A 19255-nucleotide genomic window follows, 5' to 3' on the forward strand; every position below is an offset into this window, starting at 1 on the left:
TAATAGGCATGTTAACAGCCCATACAGTTTAACTGTAAAAGCAGATGTTACATTTTATTCACAAATTTAAATGCAGGTTTTACAATCATTCCAAGTGCGTCAAACACAAGTTGGCGTTTCAGTTTGTGCAGCGTCCCCACGGGTCAGTGACCGCCAAGTGCTGTGCATGTTCAACAGAGTGACACCTGCCGTTGTACAATCTGATGCAGAAAGCCACACAGATTAAAATGTGTTTTTGAAATGAAAGACAAATGCTGTCAATCAACAGGACAAATTAAAAGAGAAATATTCCATTAAACATTAACACAGTTCCACTTTATCATTTTCCGCTGTGGTGGATCCACACTGAACACATCTCCTGGTTATGGCCACGGGGTTTGACAAAGCACTTCAGAGTCCCTGATTAGCATTAGCAGAATCCAGGGTTTCCCCCAGTGTATTGCAAGCCTGGTGGCCCACCGGGCCTAAGTTGCCCCAACTGGGAATTTTTTTAATGTATTCTAAGATGTTTATTAAACTACAGTTACAGTGGGGCGGCTCGTTTGGAAACTTAACACAGTCATATTTTTTAAATCTCCAGTCAGCTTTTAGAACTGACTTAATGCGTAGGGCCCTGTGGAATCGTGTCTTATAGCTTTTTTTTTAATTCTCAATTTTGCAATTATTTGTTATCACTGAAACTAATGGGCTCTACATTAATGCTTAAATCAGTCTGGGACTGGCCCCAGCCGGGCCCTCGTCGAAAATAAAGACACTTGGCACCGGACTCAACAACTTTTCTGGAGGAAACCCTGGAATGGATGGATGCCCCGAGGGGCATGGTGAAGCAGTTCACGGAGATACACTGACAAGGCAGACACGTGTTGTCAGGATAAGAAGGGGAGCATACAGCTGGGACAGGAGAGCCACACTGGCCAACCAAAACCAATCATCCTTCAGGAGACTTTGGATTTAATAATGGGTTAACATTAAAAACATGAAGTGCAGTTTGGAACCAGGTTCTAAATATTCACATTTTTACAGTTGATCTAGGCTGCTGAATCTCATCCAATCCATTAGCTTTTTGTGATTTAAGGTGGAAACCGTGCGTGTGTTTAGCTCTCAAGCAGAAACAAACTCTCAAAGACATAGTTCAACATTGCGGAAAATACAGAAGTTAGATGAGAAGATCGATACCACTTTATTTTAAATATGAAGCTAAAGCCAGCAGCAGCTTAGCTTAGCATGAAGATTGGAAACCTGGGGAAAGAGTTGGCCTGGCTCTGTCCAATTAACACGGATCTCTTTCGTTTAATCTGAACAAAAAAAAAAGTGTAAAAACGACAACTTTGAGAAGTCACTGCTCCCTACTAAAAAACATATAGTCGGGCACATAACCCCTGTAGAAGCACAGCTTTACGTTTCAGTTTTTGTAAGGATTAAAGAAGATAGGTTTTAATTAGTAATCTTTAGAGGAGTTACCTTCGGGCAGAGCCAGACTAGCTGCTTCCAGGCTTTATGCTAAGCTAAGATAACCGGCTTTATATCTTCTCGCAACTCTCGGCAAGAAAGCTAATGCGTAACTATTTCCCAATACATGTTAAGTATTTTTTTAAGCTTTCGTGGTCAGGTAGAGACAAACACTCAACTTCGCAAGCTCTTAACAAAAAACATATTGCACAATGTATGGAAAAAAAAGTAACGAGGGAAACAAAAATAAATGTGACATTTTTTCTGCTACTATTCTGTACAGCTGTACGTAGTTAGAAGTTAGGTCTGGCGTGGTGCGTTTATACAGTGAATATAAGAAAGTTTCCTGTCACCTCGTTCGGATTCTGCTCTGCGGACGCCTAATATGGTACATTGGTATATACACAACACACATGTATATATGACAACAATATGTGCACACATACAGATTCTCTCCAGTCTCGAGGCACTCCCTATAGTTAGGTAAGGTGGTGTTAGTTGACAAAAATCTCAATAGTTTTCAATCCGTCTAACTATCACAATCATCTGTGATTAAAAATAACCGTCCTTTTGTAAATTCCTCAGAAGACGTCTTAAAAAGCGGCATGTTGTCCATTCAGAAAAATAACTTCCTCTCTTTTCGCTAGTGTTTGGTTTGGGAGTCCCTCTGTCCAGAGACAGTCCTAAGGAGTCTGTGACACACAAACGTCTGCGTCCCTGTTGGTGCTTCCATCCGTTCCTCTTGGCTGTAAGGGGTTCCCCCCCCCGCCCAGTCTGTGCTTCTTTCTTTGTCCTCCCTTCTTCTGATGCTCTCTTACAAGAGTCTGTCAAGATAAGGAGAAGTGCAGCCTGGGAGATCTCCTCCAAAAGAAAAAAAGTAAAGAAACAACAAACCAGGCTGTGTCATAGCAAGTTTCCAGAGAGGAGGGGGAGGGGGGTGTGTGGTCAAAGGTCATATTTTCTCGTCGGTCATCTCCAGGAACTGGGCGTACACATCTCTGGCACACTCCCCTTTCTGGTTGAACAGGAACTTGTAGTAGCTGCCGTCAGCACAAATGGCTGCAAAGAAACCAGAGTGGGAACTCAGAAAACCCTGACAGTTTAGTTTAGTGGTATTAGAATGCAGTCGAGCGTGCTGCAGAGATCAGGAACAGTCAAATAAGTTAAAGGGTAACTACCATTATTTTCAACTTTGACCCTATTTTCATAGGTTTTTGTGTGTAAGTGACTGATCTGAACAATCTTTGAAATTGGTCCAGGATTAAGCGTGGACGCTGTAATCGGCTTCCACAGACCGGGCTGCAATGTAACCCTATAAAGCCAAATGTGCATTGTCAATTTGATTTTTTTTTTTTTTTTTTTAACGCTGACAGACTCAGATTATTATTCCAAGTGTCTGACAACATTATGGAAAGGATCCCTACAGAGATCGACCTTTTTTTAAACCTCTTTAAGACCTTTCTGTTTAACCAGAAACAGCTCTAAGGTTGCTAGCGCTAAACCCACCAGACTTTTAAAAAAGCACTTTTAGCGTGTGTAGAGCCAACATATTTTCACATGTAAAAATCGGTAAACTATGTGTTTATTTCAACCAAAACTAGAGTTGTGATGGTTGGAAAAGTGGATGGCTTTATTTTGTTTGTCGACTTTGAATGAAGTGTATTTTACGATGCTAAAATCACTGGTTATTTACATGGAGTCTGGTGGGTTTAGCGAATGCAATTTTGCGGATGTTTTTATGTTTAAAAAAAAAAAGGATCTTACTCTTTAACAGAAAGGTCGACCTCCTTAAAAAATCCTTTCCATAATGTTGTCAGACACTTAATATATTAATCTGAGCCTGTCAGTGGCAAAACAAGCACTTTTGTGAAGGTAAATACAAGCTGGACGATTGTCCTATTAACTTACATTGTAGCTTGTTTCACTGCTGCTGACTGCAACGTTCTTGCTTAATACTGGACCAATGTCAAAGATTGTTGTTCCCATCAGTCACTTGGACACAAAAACATAGGAAAATAGGGTCCAGGTTGAAAAAACGGTAGTTACCCTTTAAGACATGACATTGAGTGTAACTATCACTGTCAGAATCCACATCTCTTCTCTTTGCCCCCACCGTATCAAAAACACCGTTAGACCATCAGCAGTCAGACTACAGGTTTGGATGGGATCGAGTACATACATACAGCTTCACTTTGCCAAAAACAAAACAAAATCTCTTCAGTTTTCCCTCACCAAAATTCAGTTCAGTCAGGTACCTCGCGTGAAATGGGTTATAGAAAATGAACAGTATGGATGGCTCTGTCTGCAGGGTTAAGAATGGGGTTGTCATCTTCCTACACAGCTAGGAAGCTACCGGTCTTGATTTTGATGCATAATGGCACGAAGCATGAATGAGATCGACACAGCTGTACAGGTTTGTTTAAAGTCGACTTACAGAACATATTTCGACATATTTCTTTATCAGTGCCATACACTGACACAAACAAAAAAGGGAAAACAATTACAAAATCCATATATCAATTTGACCTTTTCTTAGTTTTCTAATCTGATAAATTTAACTCACTAGAGCACGGATCTTCAACAGGGGGTCCGGGAACCCTAGAGGGTCCTCAGAGTCAATGCATGGAGGCCTCCAAATTATTGTTAACTTTTGAAAGTTATTTCAAAAGTCTTAACATGAATCCAACATAGTATTAGCAAATATAAATCCCCACTGCTAACTGGGCCTATAGGTAAGGTAGTCACTAAGGCCGTCCACAGATACAGTTCATCCTGAGGATTCACTGTGCTACATGTATGTTCACTATTAAAACAGGATTTATAAAATCATGCCAACAATTATTAAGCTATTTTTATAGCTTAGTATTCAGTGCAAAAAAATAAATAAAAAAAAGGTATGCATAAAGGCTTTAGGCTGCCCTACACCTTACTGTAGGCCCAGTTTAATATGCAACCTAGTTTTATACAATATATGTAGTAGGGGGTCCCTTCTCTTTCAGTTCTGGGGTCCTTGGCTTAAAAAACGTTGAAGACCCCTGCACTAGAGGGTTTGTTTACCAGTATGATTGTATTTCTTTCCCCATCTTCTCTTTCACCATGATCTCACTTATCAGCATTTAAACTGATGAGTACAATATTATTATTACTGATAAAACTGATGGCCCAAACTTACAAAAGAAGATTCAGGATGACCAAATATTTCAGAGCCTAACACCCAAAATATTCTCCTCCTCATCCGCTCTTCTTTTCCTAATAGTTCCTGTTTGGAGCAACGATTGCAGTGTTTTTGAACCATTCATTTTACCTCTGCTTACTATCTTGCCACCACATCTAATTATGGATGTATGTGAACTCCGTTCATGAACGTAACTATATAGCGGATATCGAAAGAAAAATACACAAACACTTATTTTAAATTGCTTTTAACTGACCATATTTGAAGTATTATTATTGGAAATGTTGTAGTGTTTCTATAGTACGGTGGCCAAGATGGTTCAACACAAAACACAAAAGCTACAATACAAAACACAAAAGGTACAACACTAATGCAAAAGCCTGGTTCCTGGCCAATTCTGATTACTTTTTTTTATTTTCATATGTATGTACTCTGCCATTTAGGCTACGAAGCTACAGCTATAACGTTAACCTTAAATGGTGCCCAGCGTCTTTTAACGCGCGAGTGCTACATTTAAAGTCTATAGTTTGTCACGTTTAGCGAAGCTGTTTAAAATCACACAAATATAATAGCCCACTGTTACGTGCTTCTAACTTGTTAACCGTATATATCTGGTTATAGATCAGCTCCTGGCTGCAAATTCCCCCCGTACGATTGGTTTGGAAAGTGTGTGTGTGTGTGTGTGTGTGTGTGTGTGTGTGTGTGTGTGTGTGTGTGTGTGTGTGTGTGTGTGTGTGTGTGTGTGTGTGTGTGTGTGTGTGTGTGTGTGAGAGTTGTGTGTGTGTGTGTGTCAAAAACCGGGAGTCCAGTATCCTTGTGGGGTCCCAACAGCTTTGTGGGGCCAAAATGCTGGACCCCACAACTTTAAAGGGCTGTTTGAGGGTTAAGACTTGGTTTTAGGATTAGGGATAGAATTAGGTTAGGGTTAGGGTTAAGGTTAGGCATTTAGTTGTGATGGTTAAGGTTAGGGTAAGGGGCTAGGGAATGCATTATGTCAATGATGGGTCCCCACAAAGATAGTGCCACAAACCTGTGTGTGTGTGTGTGTGTGTGTGTGTGTGTGTGTGTGTGTGTGTGTGTGTGTGTGTGTGTGTTTATGGTTACGGTATACGGATGTTTAAAGTGAATGCTAATTGCGTAACCTTCAATATGCTGCCTATTACAGCGTAATATGTCATACATACACAGATACACGGTCTATGTTCACAGTCATACACGGTTGGTCTGAATGAAATAAACCCAGAATTTGAACCATGACCTTGCTTCGTGCTACTACTGGAAAATAAAATAAGTCAATAAATAGAATTCAGACTGTGGACTCTTGTGTTTACACTGTATTTAAAGCCATGTAAAAGGATTTGTTCATAGACTGTATATTACCATTTGTACAGTCATATGGTATTGTTGCAAGTCCTCAGGCTTACCCTAAAACAACATTGCTTATTTGTGACAATCATGTAGCGACAGTAATCAGAATTAGGAAGGAACCAGGTTTCACTTACTTCTCAAACACACAAGAACTTTCCTCCTGCTCATCCGCCGGCTCTGTTTGTCAACAACACGCTCACTTTTGTTGTCACTCACTTCCGTTGTCACTTATGCATTTGTGTTGTAACTTTTGTATTTGTGTTGTAGCTTTTGTATTTGTGTTGTAGCTTTTGCGTTTGTGTTGACCCGTCTCGGCCACCGTACTATATTATTGTTTTAAAATTAATTACTTTCATTTTTTTTTTTTATATATCAGAGATTCCATCTCCGTACCACTAGAGGCAGCTCGCGTACCACCAGTGGTACTCAACCAGTACTCTACTGCTACCAAGAGTCATTGTTTGAATTATTTAGACAAAGAAAAGTGTAAAAATATTGACATTGTTGTAGATGTACCCTGATGACAGAGAAGAGTGCAGGCCTACGGCCCATTTTAAGCCCTGAGGTTTCCTGCCACACAGAGTGGCTGTGGTCAGTAAAGCGTGATTTATGCTCCTGCGTTAAATCTACGCCGTAGGTACGTGGAGATACCGACCCTACGCCGTAGCCTGACTTCACCTCTCAAAAATGTAACTACACGTTGCTGCAACGCACTTCGCTCAGCTGTGGCTTGGTAGCGACTCATTTCCTGGTTCTCCTTCTCCATAAACAACATGAAATCGAGGAGAGGGTTAACTTCTCCTGCTCCAGATTTCCCACCATGGTCAGAAAGAACAGGGGAGACACTTTGTTTCTCTCACTATAACTCTAGAGTCGCTACTCGCTCTGAAGATAATCACGTCACACGCGAACACACACGCGCACACACACACACACACAAACTTCAGTCCACTTACGTAGGCTATGGCGAAAGATCTGCGTGGAGCCTCCGCAGAAGCATAAATCACGCTTTAGAGTGATGAGATGAGACGGTTTTGTATCCTGAAAAGCTACACAGTCCAAAGTGAACTCACCTATGACAGCGTTAGGCTCTGTTCCAAAGGCACACACACAGGGAGAGCCTGAGGGGACCTGGAACTTGGAGAAGCTCCACTTGGAGCTGAAGTATTTGGGAAGAAAGCTGGCTGATGCCAAGCTGCAGAGAGAAGGACACAATCAATCAGAACATGGTTGGAAGGCAAAGTCAGTTTCACTTTTTAACATCAACATTTAGTTTTTGGTATTTATCCTAATCCAGCTAACGCGCCAGTAGACTAACCTTGACTGTTTGTTCCTTTTGGGGTCCTCTGCAGCAAAGATGTGCACTGTGCCATGGTCGCTGGACACGCAGATGAGGGACGCATCCTGGTTGAAATTAATGCTGAAAAAGACAGAGCAGATGGAAATGATGACAATTGGGATCCATTCAGATCAACACAGAGACACAAGATAGAACAGCGGTGACACTGCTCACCGCTATTATAAAGGCCTGAACACACTTCCTATACAAACTACAGGGTTACTATTATTACAGGATTATCATTAATGTCCATTCTCAGAGTGGGTCCAATTGGTAAAAAACAAAAAAAACCAAGACCTAAGTGTAGCAAAAACCTGGCTGCAGAGGGAGTAGCAGTACTACAGTGTGCAACTTTGCAATAAAAGCAGTGTGTGACCTTGCCGCCAACAGCCAATCACAAATATTACTTATTGCTACATTGAGTAGAAAATCTTTATCATCAGCAAAGCAGCTTTTGTATTGTCCTCTTCAGTTTAGTTTTTTAAAATCAGGACCATTTACATGTTATGCTGTAAAACCTGAAGAAGTTGTAACTGCTGTGGTCGTGGTTTCAATGTAGGGGGTGGGGGGGATGTTTTTTGATCATGCAACAACAAAACATGCAAGAATTAAATCCCCCTTCCAATACCACCATGGATATACTCGGCCAGCCATGCCAAAACACTTATTTATGAACTTCAGTATTCAATGGAAAATAATCTCAAAATGACATAGCACAACGTGGTGTCAACATAAAACACAGCGCTTTCAAGCCGGAGAGCGGAGTTCACTTTGCGGCGAAAACAAAATACTTTCACCCAGGAAACGTTCATTCGTTCCTCGGGAGTGTTTTAATCCAAACCACCATCTTTTTCCTAAACTTAATGCGTCGTTTTTGTGCCTAAACTTAACCGTCAGCGCGGCATGACGCTCACTGTTTCTGGTTAAACTCCACTACCACGGCCCCTGAAAGGACCGTCATCTGACGGTGCCTGTAGCCGGCTCACAGTCACCTATTGGCGGCTAAACAACTGCTGCTGGTAGCCGGCGTCCCGGAGCTCTGGACGCTAAATACAACCAGCAACTGCTGCTCTGATTTTCTCTTCTATCGCACTATAGACTGTTCACGTTACAGTCAACTTTACTTAGTTTAAAATACTGTTATTTTAGGTATATAATATATAGTCTACTGGTAAAGTAGCATTGATCACTTGAGGAGGGGATACATTTTGTCCCCACTGGGGATAAAAATAATTCAGCAGAGGCAGGGCTATGTAGACCAGAAAGGGGGAAATCCCACGCATCCCCCCCAGCAAGTCGCACCCCGCAAATAATGTTCACCAACACTCTTATAGTAACTGAATGAAAGCGGTGTAACATACACCTTCCACAGTACTGGAGTGGAGCCTGTGGTGATGGTCCATGTCTGACGTAGCAACTCGCACTGCAGCTACAACTTGTCAACATACAGTATGTGCTTGTGGGAAGAGCAGTACTCTGTCAAATACTGCAGAGAGGCTTTATAGAGCATGTTAACCAGTACTGTCTGGAAGAACTGTCAGCACCCAGCCTGCTTTGGGATTTTGTTGTCAAGTAGAAGAGGCAGATTGTTTTTTTGTTTTGTCATCAGCAGCTTTTAAATCAGGTGTTTTCATCTGATGACATGGACAAAAGGACAGAAGTGAACAGTGTTATTGCTCAATGCTCACCAATAAATGTTGGCAGTCTGAGAGCCTCGTCTCAGCTCCTGTATGAGCTGACCCGCAGATGTGTCGAAAATTCTAATTAGAGTCCCCTGTGGAAACACAGCATGGGATTAGTATTAAGTCAGCATCAATAGAAACTCAAAAAAAATATTCAATTCACTTCAGCATAGGGCTGGGCAATATGGAGAAAATCAAATATGATATTTTTGACCAAATATCTCGATAACGATATTGCGGCGATATTGTAGGGTTGATATTGTAATTGTTGCTTTCACAAAATAGTTACACAATGAGATTTGTGATAAATAATCATCAGAAATGTGGATACAATTGGCAAGTTGGCTATAGCCAGAACAGTCTAGAAAGTTCAGAAAATGACATCACTTTAATGTAATTGTAAGCGACTTTGAGTTCATGAAAAGCGCTATATAAAATGTATTATTATTATTATTATTAATGTAGCCTTTAAAGGGGTGATAGAATGCAAAACCGATTTACCTTGTCATAGTTGAATAATGACAGTTTAGTGGGTAACTAGGACATACATAGAACCTCAAAATCTCATTGACACCTCTTTCCTCTGCAAATCTCACAATTTTGAAACTGCCTCTGAAAACGGGCAAATCTCAACGAGCCACCTAGTTGACGTCAACTCGGCGGCTCCTCCTCATTTGGCTCTCGTCTCTCTCTTTGTCATGCCCCCAACATTTACATAGGCTACACAACTGACCTGAGATCAGGTAGTCTTGGTGTGTATGGGGATTCACTAAACCAATCAGCGCGGAGCTCATCTAAATATTCATGAGCATACCATATTTGGAAAAAAAGCTCTTGTTACAAATAGGGCCAAAACACAGGGATGCATAAGGGCCAATAAAATATCAACCAGGCCATTTATAGGCCATCCAATGTTACATACCCCATGAAATGCCCTATATAATCATTATATCACCCCTTTAAACCAGGAAAAGACAACACAAGACCGTTTCATATCACCATATCGATTTATATTGATATATTGCCAAGCCCCTACTTCAGCATGGCTTAGCCTACCTTCTCTGACGCAGTAGCTATTCTGGTGCCCTGCAGATTCAGAGCGATGCAGCACAGCGCCCCCTCGTGGGCGGGGATATCCACTGGGGGCTTCTCCGTGTTGGCCAGGTCCACTATCTGCACGTGGCCTGAATGAGTGCCAGGGAACGCCAAGAGGGAGTTGTTGCTGTTGGGACACAGCACACACAGACCTGAGGAAAACAAGGGGAGACAGGGAAAAGGTTGGTTATAATGTGCACATGAACAATTTGTATTTCATCGTGCATCGTGTGTTTCAGTGCTTTGCTAAAAGATGCGGCACATTTATACCGACTCATTAAATGGAAAGCTTTGGGACTAGACTTGACTACAACTTAAAATAATGTTCCGTGGGTTTAAAAGATGCTACACCACGAGGTACACGTTTGCTAAAGAGTCTGTGTGTTTCCAGAGGTGAAGTATGTGCACAGAGCAGAACAAGCTCATTAAAAGTAGAGATGTTCTGATACCAATACCAGTATCCGAAAAGCCTCCGATACTGCCTAAAATGCTGGTATATGTATCAGCAGGTACTGGCGTTTATGCACCGATCTGATGCCACCTAATGTAGCAGAAGAAAATCTACTTTAAAAAGTAGTTTATTTACTGTATGTCCTTCATCCGTTATGACTGACTGTCAAACTGGATAATAAAAGAAAGTTCTATGGCGTTCATTGTTTGTGTTTCTTCATGTTTCACAAAAAGTTTAACCTGAGTCAGGCTGAACAGCAATCCTATCACATCCATACAGGGAGAGTAGTACACAGCTGTTAAAATATAATAAAATATACATAACACACTGGTATCAGATCAGTATTCAGTATCGGCCGATACGCAAGTTCAGGTATTGGAATCGGTATCGGGAAGGAAGAAATGGTATCAGAACATCTGTAATTAAAAGTCTTGGAGTTTAAACGGTGGACTGACCTTTGGGGTTATAGCAGGTCTCAAACACATGCAGCTGATGGGGATTGTGGGTAAAGGTGAAGACTTTGATCATTGAGTCCAGGACCACCACAATCCTGAGAACAAAGGAGAACCAACACACAGGCTAACATTTTAACTACACGTCAGAGACTCCGCTCACACAAGCCGATACTAATCGGACACTTCCATTGATAAAACCAGAGACCGCTCCACTGACGATCAATGGGAGAATCAACTCAAGAGATCTTAGATACCAAGCAAAATGCTAGAACGGTTGCGTTGTCACTAGGGCTGCACAATATATTGTTTTTTTTAATCATCGCGATATCAACTCGAGCTATTTACGCCAAAGGCTGCGACACATCGAGAAAGACAATAAAGAGATTCTTTGTGTTGGTTGAAAGAAAATATCAGTAGAAAACTGCACTTAAAAATTTAACTATCGTTCTTTTTTTAGTGCTGCCTTTTATATTCAATTCAATGTTTAATTTGTTAAATAAAAGAATGCTGGAAATGATTTCCTTTCATTTTTTTAATTCAACAAGCAATCTGTTGTATTTTAGCAGAATACTGAAAGCAGAAGAAAGGCAGAACTAGGTACACTATTATCTGTTAAAGGGTAACTGCCGTAGTTTTCAACCTGGACCCTATTTCCCTACGTTTTTGTGTCTAAGTGACTGATGGGAACAACAATCTTTGACAGTGGTCCAGTATAAAGCAATATCGCTGCAGTCAGCAGCTACAATGTTAAGTTAATAGGGCAATTGTAAAGCTTGTATTTACCTTCACAAATGTGCTTGTTTTGCCACTGACAGACTCTGGTTATTATTCTAAATGACAACAATATGGAAAGGATTTCTAAGGAGGTCGACCTTTCTGTTAAAGAGTAAGCTCCTTTCTTTAAACATAACATCTGCGAAATTGCATTCGCTAAACCCACCAGACTCCATGTAAAAAAAAGAATTCAAAAATAGTAATTTTAGCGTCGTAAAATACACTTCATTCAAAGTCGACAGAAACAAAAAAACTATGAAAAGCCGTTTTAGGTTGTCTATACACTTTTCCAACCATCACAACTCTAGTTTTGGTTGAAATAAACACATAGTTTACTGATTTACATGTGAAAATATGTTGGCTCTATACACGCTAAAAGTGCTTTTTTAAATGGAGTCTGGTGGGTTTGGCGCTAGCGACTTCAGAGCTGTTTCTGGTTAAACAGAAAGGTCTCAAATAGGTTTTAAATGTCTATCTCTGTAGGCATCCTTTTCCATAATGTTGTCAGAATAATAATCTGATCCTATCAGTGGCAAAACGAGCACAATTGCCCTATTAACTTACATTGTAGCTTGTTTCACTGCTGCCGACTGCAGCGATCTCGCTTAATACTGGACCAATGTCAAAGATTGTTGTTCCCATCAGTCACTTATCATCAGCTCTATCATTCTCTGACTGTAATGTTGTGCGAAATCTGGGTGTCATTTTTGATAAATCTATGTGTTTTAACCATCATGTGAAATCTGTGGTTCATTCCTGTTTTTTCCATCTCAGGAACATTGCTAAGATTAGATCTGTGGTCTCAAAAAAAAAAAAAAAGAGATGGAGATGCTTGTTCATGCTTTTATTTCTTTACGTTTGGATTATTGCAATGTACTGTACTCTTGTTTAAACAAATCATCCATGGACAAATTGCAAGTTGTACAGCATGCAGCAGCGAGACTTTTGTCTAAGACCAGCAGGAGATTGCACATTACTCCTGTGCTTAAGGCTCTTCATTGGCTACCGATTGGTTTTAGAGTGCGTTTTAAAATTTTAATCATTACTTATAGAGCCTTGCATGGCCAAGCTCCCTCTTACATCCAGGATCTATTTCACGCACACACTTCTGGTCGCTCTCTGAGGTCTTCAAGCCAAGACCTTTTAACTGTTCCCAGAAAACGTTTTAAAACAAGAGATGATCGTGCCTTTTCTGTAGTGTCTCCATGCTCTAAAACTCTCTCTAGCCTTGAGAGCCTTGGATTCTGTGGAAACACCTTTTTAGACAAGCATTTAATTAGCCATATGGTTTTGTATTTTATGTGTTATTTGTTTTACTGTAAAGCACTTTGTGACCCCTCGTCTGTGAAAGGTTTTATATAAATAAAGTTTACTTACTTAGAGATTGAAAAAAAAACGGTAGTTATCTCATCACACTTAATATTGTTATAGCGATATTCAGCGTTATTGCATATTTTCCTGATATCGTACAGCCCTAATTGTCCCTGCATCATAGCGTGCCCCTGTCTCTTTACCACAGTACTGCTGTGTGATTAAGCTTGAGAAACATGTTAGAAAGAGTGATGTATGCCCAACACAAAAAGATATCTAAACAGTATTTTGAAACTGTCACGACAAAATACATTTCACCAACTCAATGCCAGAAGACAGTCCCTGAACCAGGGTTTCTGCAGGTTTCACCAAGTCAAATTTAAGACTTTTTAAGACCCTTATGAATGAAATTTAAGACCTAATATATATCACGACATAAAGGTACAACGAAATGCAGAGTCACAAAAGCGCTTGCAAAGTTAATAAACATTAAAATTGAATAAAAGCGACAGAGAAATAACCTGTAAATATACAGGAAATTATATCTGGACAAGCGACAGAAGAACTACAAAATTACACAAGAAATTTTGACAGTGTACCTACTACTTGGTGCACATCCACATAACACTGGCTATCATTAAATCTGCTGTTTGACATGTCCTGAAAAGAGAGGACAACACGGCCTACAGTAAAGAGTCTCTATGATAGGAGGTGTGTGTGTCAGAACTTGTTGCTATGGTGATTTCCGCAGTGAGGGAGTAGAGGAGGGAGGGGGAGACAGTATCTTTAATGGGTCAAACATGTCCATTTTATGATAATTATACCTCTCAAGTTTGTTCTGTAATTCAAAAACCGTGGGTCCAAACGGCAAAAATATTATCATCACAAGAGAGATAAAAGTCTGGCTAACGCATTATGTGGTTTTTCTGTTTGTGGTGTCAAATATATGCGACACAGAGCAGGTAACAAACTGGGAACCGTCTGCGTACTTCCAGATATTTTCTAGATCTAGATCTAGATTTTTTCTATCGGCAGTTGGTATGAACAGAGCCAAAAGTTTAAGTCCAGTGGATTCCATAGTTACATGTCTGCGACCGGCACAAAATTTCCTACATTTTGACCAACCATGATGTATGAAGAGTGAAAACTGTAGGGGAGAGAGCAATTAGTTAGGAAATATTTTAGAGAATCATACTGCAGCTCCCCCCTTCTGCCCTCCCCTCTTGCTATATTGGAAAATCCGAAACTGTCTGAAAACTGGACGATACATAAACTGCGATTTGGTAGAAACCGTGCTTGATATCAGAATGCCCATTCAGCCCAATAAAGGCCAAAGTCTTGTCTTTGGTTTAAACTTTAATTATTTTTTTAATTTATTTTTACAGTATGGCCCCAAAGAGGGGTTGTTTTGAGCTATGTTAAGCAATTTCCCGAAGATTTCCCATTAAAGTCTATGGGAAATTTCGCAGTGTTTTTTGGCCGATTATGTGAAAACCACGCGGCAAATCTCTTATTCACCTGATAGCACACCATTCCCGGCCATTACACACGTTTTGATGCATTTTATGTGTTGGCAACGCCCTAATTCAGGCACACTGAACTATAACACCCTGGAATTAAGAAAAAAAAATTCAGTGAGCATTAGATGTAGCGTTACATGGAGGTATGGAAATTAAGACCCGTTTAAAATGATTTAATACCTAGAACACAACACTTTTTATTTAAGACTTTTTAAAGGCTTAACATTTTGATTTAGAAATTTTAGACTTTTTAAGACCCCTTGGAAAACACTGCCCTGGACACATAAACCAGCCGTTTTACCTGTCACGTCGAAGTTTCACTGCTTTGACTTCTGTTGAGAACTCAATCTCAATAACAGTCTTCTTCTTCAGGTCATCCCATATCATCACTAGAGTACCAACAAAACAAAAACAAGGGAATACTCAACACAGCTGCATGAACAAAATATGCCAAGTGTCATACTCATATCAGTATCACGCAGTATGATGGAAAACCAGTTGGGATGATATGACCTTCATTCATTATATCACATTTTTTTCAGTACTTGCTGGCAGTGTATAAAAGACATGGGCCGGTTCCCGGTTTCAAGGTATACCGCGGTTTGAAAAAGTCACGGTTTCAAAACCACTAAAATGTTCCATCATACCGTTCCATACCGGTATGAGCTGTTTTTTTATGAGCCATCAAGGACAGGAAGTGCAGTTTAGACATCCCTCTCCCTGCCAGTGTGCAGTATGTTTAAAAATAAAATACAATGTGTTCAATGGGAAAAAAAAGTTTTTTTTCCCCCCAGACATATCAAAATAATACATTTTAAAGCTGTAATTGCAATACTGCAATACCGTGATATTTTTCGTAATGATATAATTCATGAAATAAAACGACCTGGATAAGCAGCAGAAATTAGAACTGCAAGCCATCATTTATCAGAACCAAAGCTTGGCATAAGTCCAGTATAAAGAAATACTGCGGATGTTGGGAAGAGAACAGCAATCCGCATTGCTAACTTCAGTGGAGAAAACATACCTTTGTTGGTCGGGTACTTTGGCTTCTTTCCTCCTCCCACTAGCGCTAAATAGTTGCACCTGAACAGCATCTCCACATGGCCGACCCCGCCCTCCAGGAACTCTGAAAGTCAACGTCATTGGTAGTGAACAGCGATAATAACAAGTATAGGGGTTACATTGAGATAAGAAATGCAGCCCTTTTCATCACCACTAAGTGTAAACCGTGCTTCAAGTAACATTATGTACACTGCTTCTAACCACTGCTACATGGAGAAGCAGCGTTCACTTTCACAGCGTTAACTCCCAGATAACTGCAGTTCTGCTGCAGCTCTCACTTTGTTTAAATCAAGGCTGAAGACTGTTCTTTTTTATGCTGCCGTTCTTTAAATAATTATTAATTTCTTACACTGCAACTTTTATTCTTATATGTCATACCGGTCTTATTCTGTTTTAGCTGTTTTTCCATTTTAACTGTACCTTAAAGTTTTATGTCTTTATGTTTCATGTAAAGCACTGAGTTGCCTTGCTGCTCAAATGTGCTGTACAAATAACACTGCCTTGCTAATTCATCCCTAACGGCTCAGGCCTCTACAACAAAACAACAATGACAAGAAATTCTCTGCCACCCTCCCTCCATGTACAGGAAAGAGAACTGCTACGGGGCTTTAAAGACTGCTGTCAAAGAACTGCACATGGATTAGCACAGGAGAAAAAAAAAGACAAAAGACCACACTTGGTCCTGCGAACGATTCCTTGATCAACTCAATCCGAGGAGTTAGAAAAGTCACTCCGGTCATGTGCTGAGTCACATTTCCAGCGCTTTTTGGGGAAGACTTCCTCTTATATCGCTCAGAAGTTTCAATTCTGTCGCAATACTTTGTTCCTGTGTGCAGCAGAGTTGCTTGGTTTGAATTATATTTCTGCAGTCACAAGCCAAAAAGCATGTTTTTTTTTTCCTACAGGATATTTATTATTACAGGGTATTCAAACAACAAACTGCATTTTTTGCACTACCACCGTAAATGTAGTATGGAAATTATGTGAATCATCAAAACAAATGTATGCCAACATTTAAAATTCCAGCTCCTGTCCTCTTGTCATTATTCATCAATTGGCCAAATCAAATTCAAAAGATGAAACAATAATGCTGCATAATAAAGGCTTATAGAGGAAATAAATGAGATCAGAGTAAATATCCAGGAGACCAAAGAACAGCCCAAACCATTCTTGATGACATCAGATAGAAAAATGAAGTTGACCGCCCTGATCTCTGAACAACAAGACCTTACTCATACTGTAACTGTAACTACTTCATGAAAATGTGGCAGATTGTTTTTTGCAAGCAAAAGTGCTGCAAAATGAAGGGTTGGAAAAAGGAGCAGAATCCACAGTGAACTGGCATGCTTTACTACATTACGACATTTCATAGAGCAAACTCAGTCAATTAATTGAGAAAATAATGGGCAGAATCTTTGATAAAAAAAAAAAAAAAGTAATCGTTGGATGCAGGTTGTCCATATCATGTGCTCTGAACACTCAAGTTCAATAAATTACACCAGTTCATACAGGAATGAGGTGTATCAATGACACGTTATTATGGAACCCACGCAACCTTGAGGCAAGACCCGCCCTTCAATAGCATTCACACGCTACGATTGGGCAGGTGTCCATGCTTACACTAGGTAACGTAACCCCATTTATTCAGGTCCTATCCCCTGACCAATCGGCTATCCTAACCTTAACCACTTGAGGTCAATGCCTAACCCCAACCAATTGGGCTGCTACGTAGGGCGGGACTTGCCTAGAAGTTACGTGGGATCCATAATAACGCATCAATGACACCATAATAATGAATCCTGTGATTAGTTTGAAAATTGTTGTTCTATTTTTGACCAACAGCCAAGCCTGATAGAGGGCTTACAGAAACCAGGTAACAGCCAGGTAACATGGATTTCTATTCTGAGTGTGCTCTGCCTTCTAACAGGCTTGGCTATTGGTAAAAACTGGTCGTTAGAGGGCCAGCTATGGAAGTGGAGTTATATCCAGGTTACTTCTATTGATTTACCTAATTCATTGTCGGTTAACGATTAAGTGATGCAACATCTTAAATGACTTACATGTGCAATGTAATTACAAAAACGTGTTCACAGTTCAATACTGTTGCTTGCCCCTGGTAGGGAAATCATCTCTTAATTGTTTTCCTACTGTATAGATGCCAGGGTTTCCCACAGAAAAGTTGTTTAGCCCGGTGGCAAGTGTCTTTTTTCAATGAGGGCCCGGCTGGGGCCCGTCACAGACTGATAACAGCTTAATGTAGAGCCTAAGAGTGATACCCAAATAATGGATGGAATCCCGAAATTAATAACTTAAAAAGCTATAAGACAGACACCATGGGGCTCTACATTAAGTCAGTGATAAAAGCTAACTGGAGATTTGAAAATATGACTGCGCCTACGTTTCCAACCGAGCCACCCCACTGTAACTGTAGTTTAAAAAATTTCTTAAAAAGTACATTAAATCCCCCCCCCCCCAGTGGCTTAGGCCTAGTGGAGGGCAACTTAGGCCCGGTGGGCCACCAGGCTTGCATTATACTGGGGGAAAATGCCTTAAGTATCAAACTGTTGAGACTTGGCAGACTGCTCAGTGAACTTGCATGTAGGTATACACCCTAATAAAACATGTGATCAATGTGAAAAAGTATTTTCTAGCAACTATAAACGTTGATATCTACGGAGCATGTTACCTTGTTTCTCCTTCTCCTTAAGAGGATCGGTGTTGTACACACGGAATCCGTTCTCCATTCCACAGGCAAAGCATCCTGGAGAGACACACAGCGAGGAAACATCAATATCCATCCCCAATTAAAGAGAACTTTAACAGTTGTTGTCATAGGAGGCGCTTTTCACAAATATCTTTCAAATGAAAGAGTATGGGACAAATGATTAACCTCCGCTGGAACTCATGTGTTGCACTGACCGCTACAAGATATCATTCCTACCACAGGCTATACAACTTTTTTAACAGGTCATCACTGAGTGTTAGATAAGACTCATATACATCACAATACTGCACTAAGTGCAAATTGCACAAACATAGATTTTATTTACATCTTTATAAATACTATTTAGGTAGTTGTACATTTTTATTTGCCACTTGTATATACAAGTGCACACTCTCATTTGTATCTTCTTTTTTTTTTAAATAGTTGTTCTTGTATTCTATCCTATTTATTATGTCTTTCTGTATGTGTGCTGTGTGTCTTATATTTTGCTGAAATATCCCAATTTGGGATCAATAAAGTCTATCAAATCAAATGTAAAACTTACACACAACGTATGTAAACATGATGACGATGATGAGATAGATAGATAGATCGATAGATAGATAGATAGATAGATAGATAGATAGATAGATAGATAGATAGAGTAGTTCAAGTGCTCATGAGGCCTTTGGTCAGTTTACCTTAATAACGTCACACCGCCCTCAGTTCTGGCATAGCTAGCTAGTTGGCACCAGTCGTTTCATGTTTAGTTAACTAGACCGACCAATTAAGAAGATACTTTAACTTTCCTGCATGTGTAAATGTGTGTAAACATTTTAACAGTGCTGAGTTTTATTATGCAACGTT

The 19255-nt window shown here is 40.1% G+C and overlaps 1 protein-coding gene across 1 annotated transcript in view; it reads right to left on the minus strand.

Annotated features, from left to right (window-relative positions):
- Positions 1-19255, minus strand: part of wdr45b (WD repeat domain 45B) — a 20320-nt gene continuing 1065 nt past the window's right edge. The window contains exons 3-11 of the mRNA XM_039788636.1: positions 18371-18445; positions 15647-15748; positions 14921-15008; positions 11015-11109; positions 10070-10260; positions 9020-9105; positions 7311-7412; positions 7066-7187; positions 1-2508 (exon numbers count right to left, since the gene is read on the minus strand). Of these exons, the coding sequence (XP_039644570.1) occupies positions 2402-2508; positions 7066-7187; positions 7311-7412; positions 9020-9105; positions 10070-10260; positions 11015-11109; positions 14921-15008; positions 15647-15748; positions 18371-18445 (968 nt within the window). The 3' untranslated portion in view covers positions 1-2401. The remainder of the gene's footprint in view (positions 2509-7065; positions 7188-7310; positions 7413-9019; positions 9106-10069; positions 10261-11014; positions 11110-14920; positions 15009-15646; positions 15749-18370; positions 18446-19255) is intronic.

This window comes from Perca fluviatilis, chromosome 21 (genome assembly GCF_010015445.1).
Source record: "Perca fluviatilis chromosome 21, GENO_Pfluv_1.0, whole genome shotgun sequence".
In the NCBI taxonomy this organism is placed as follows: domain Eukaryota; kingdom Metazoa; phylum Chordata; class Actinopteri; order Perciformes; family Percidae; genus Perca; species Perca fluviatilis.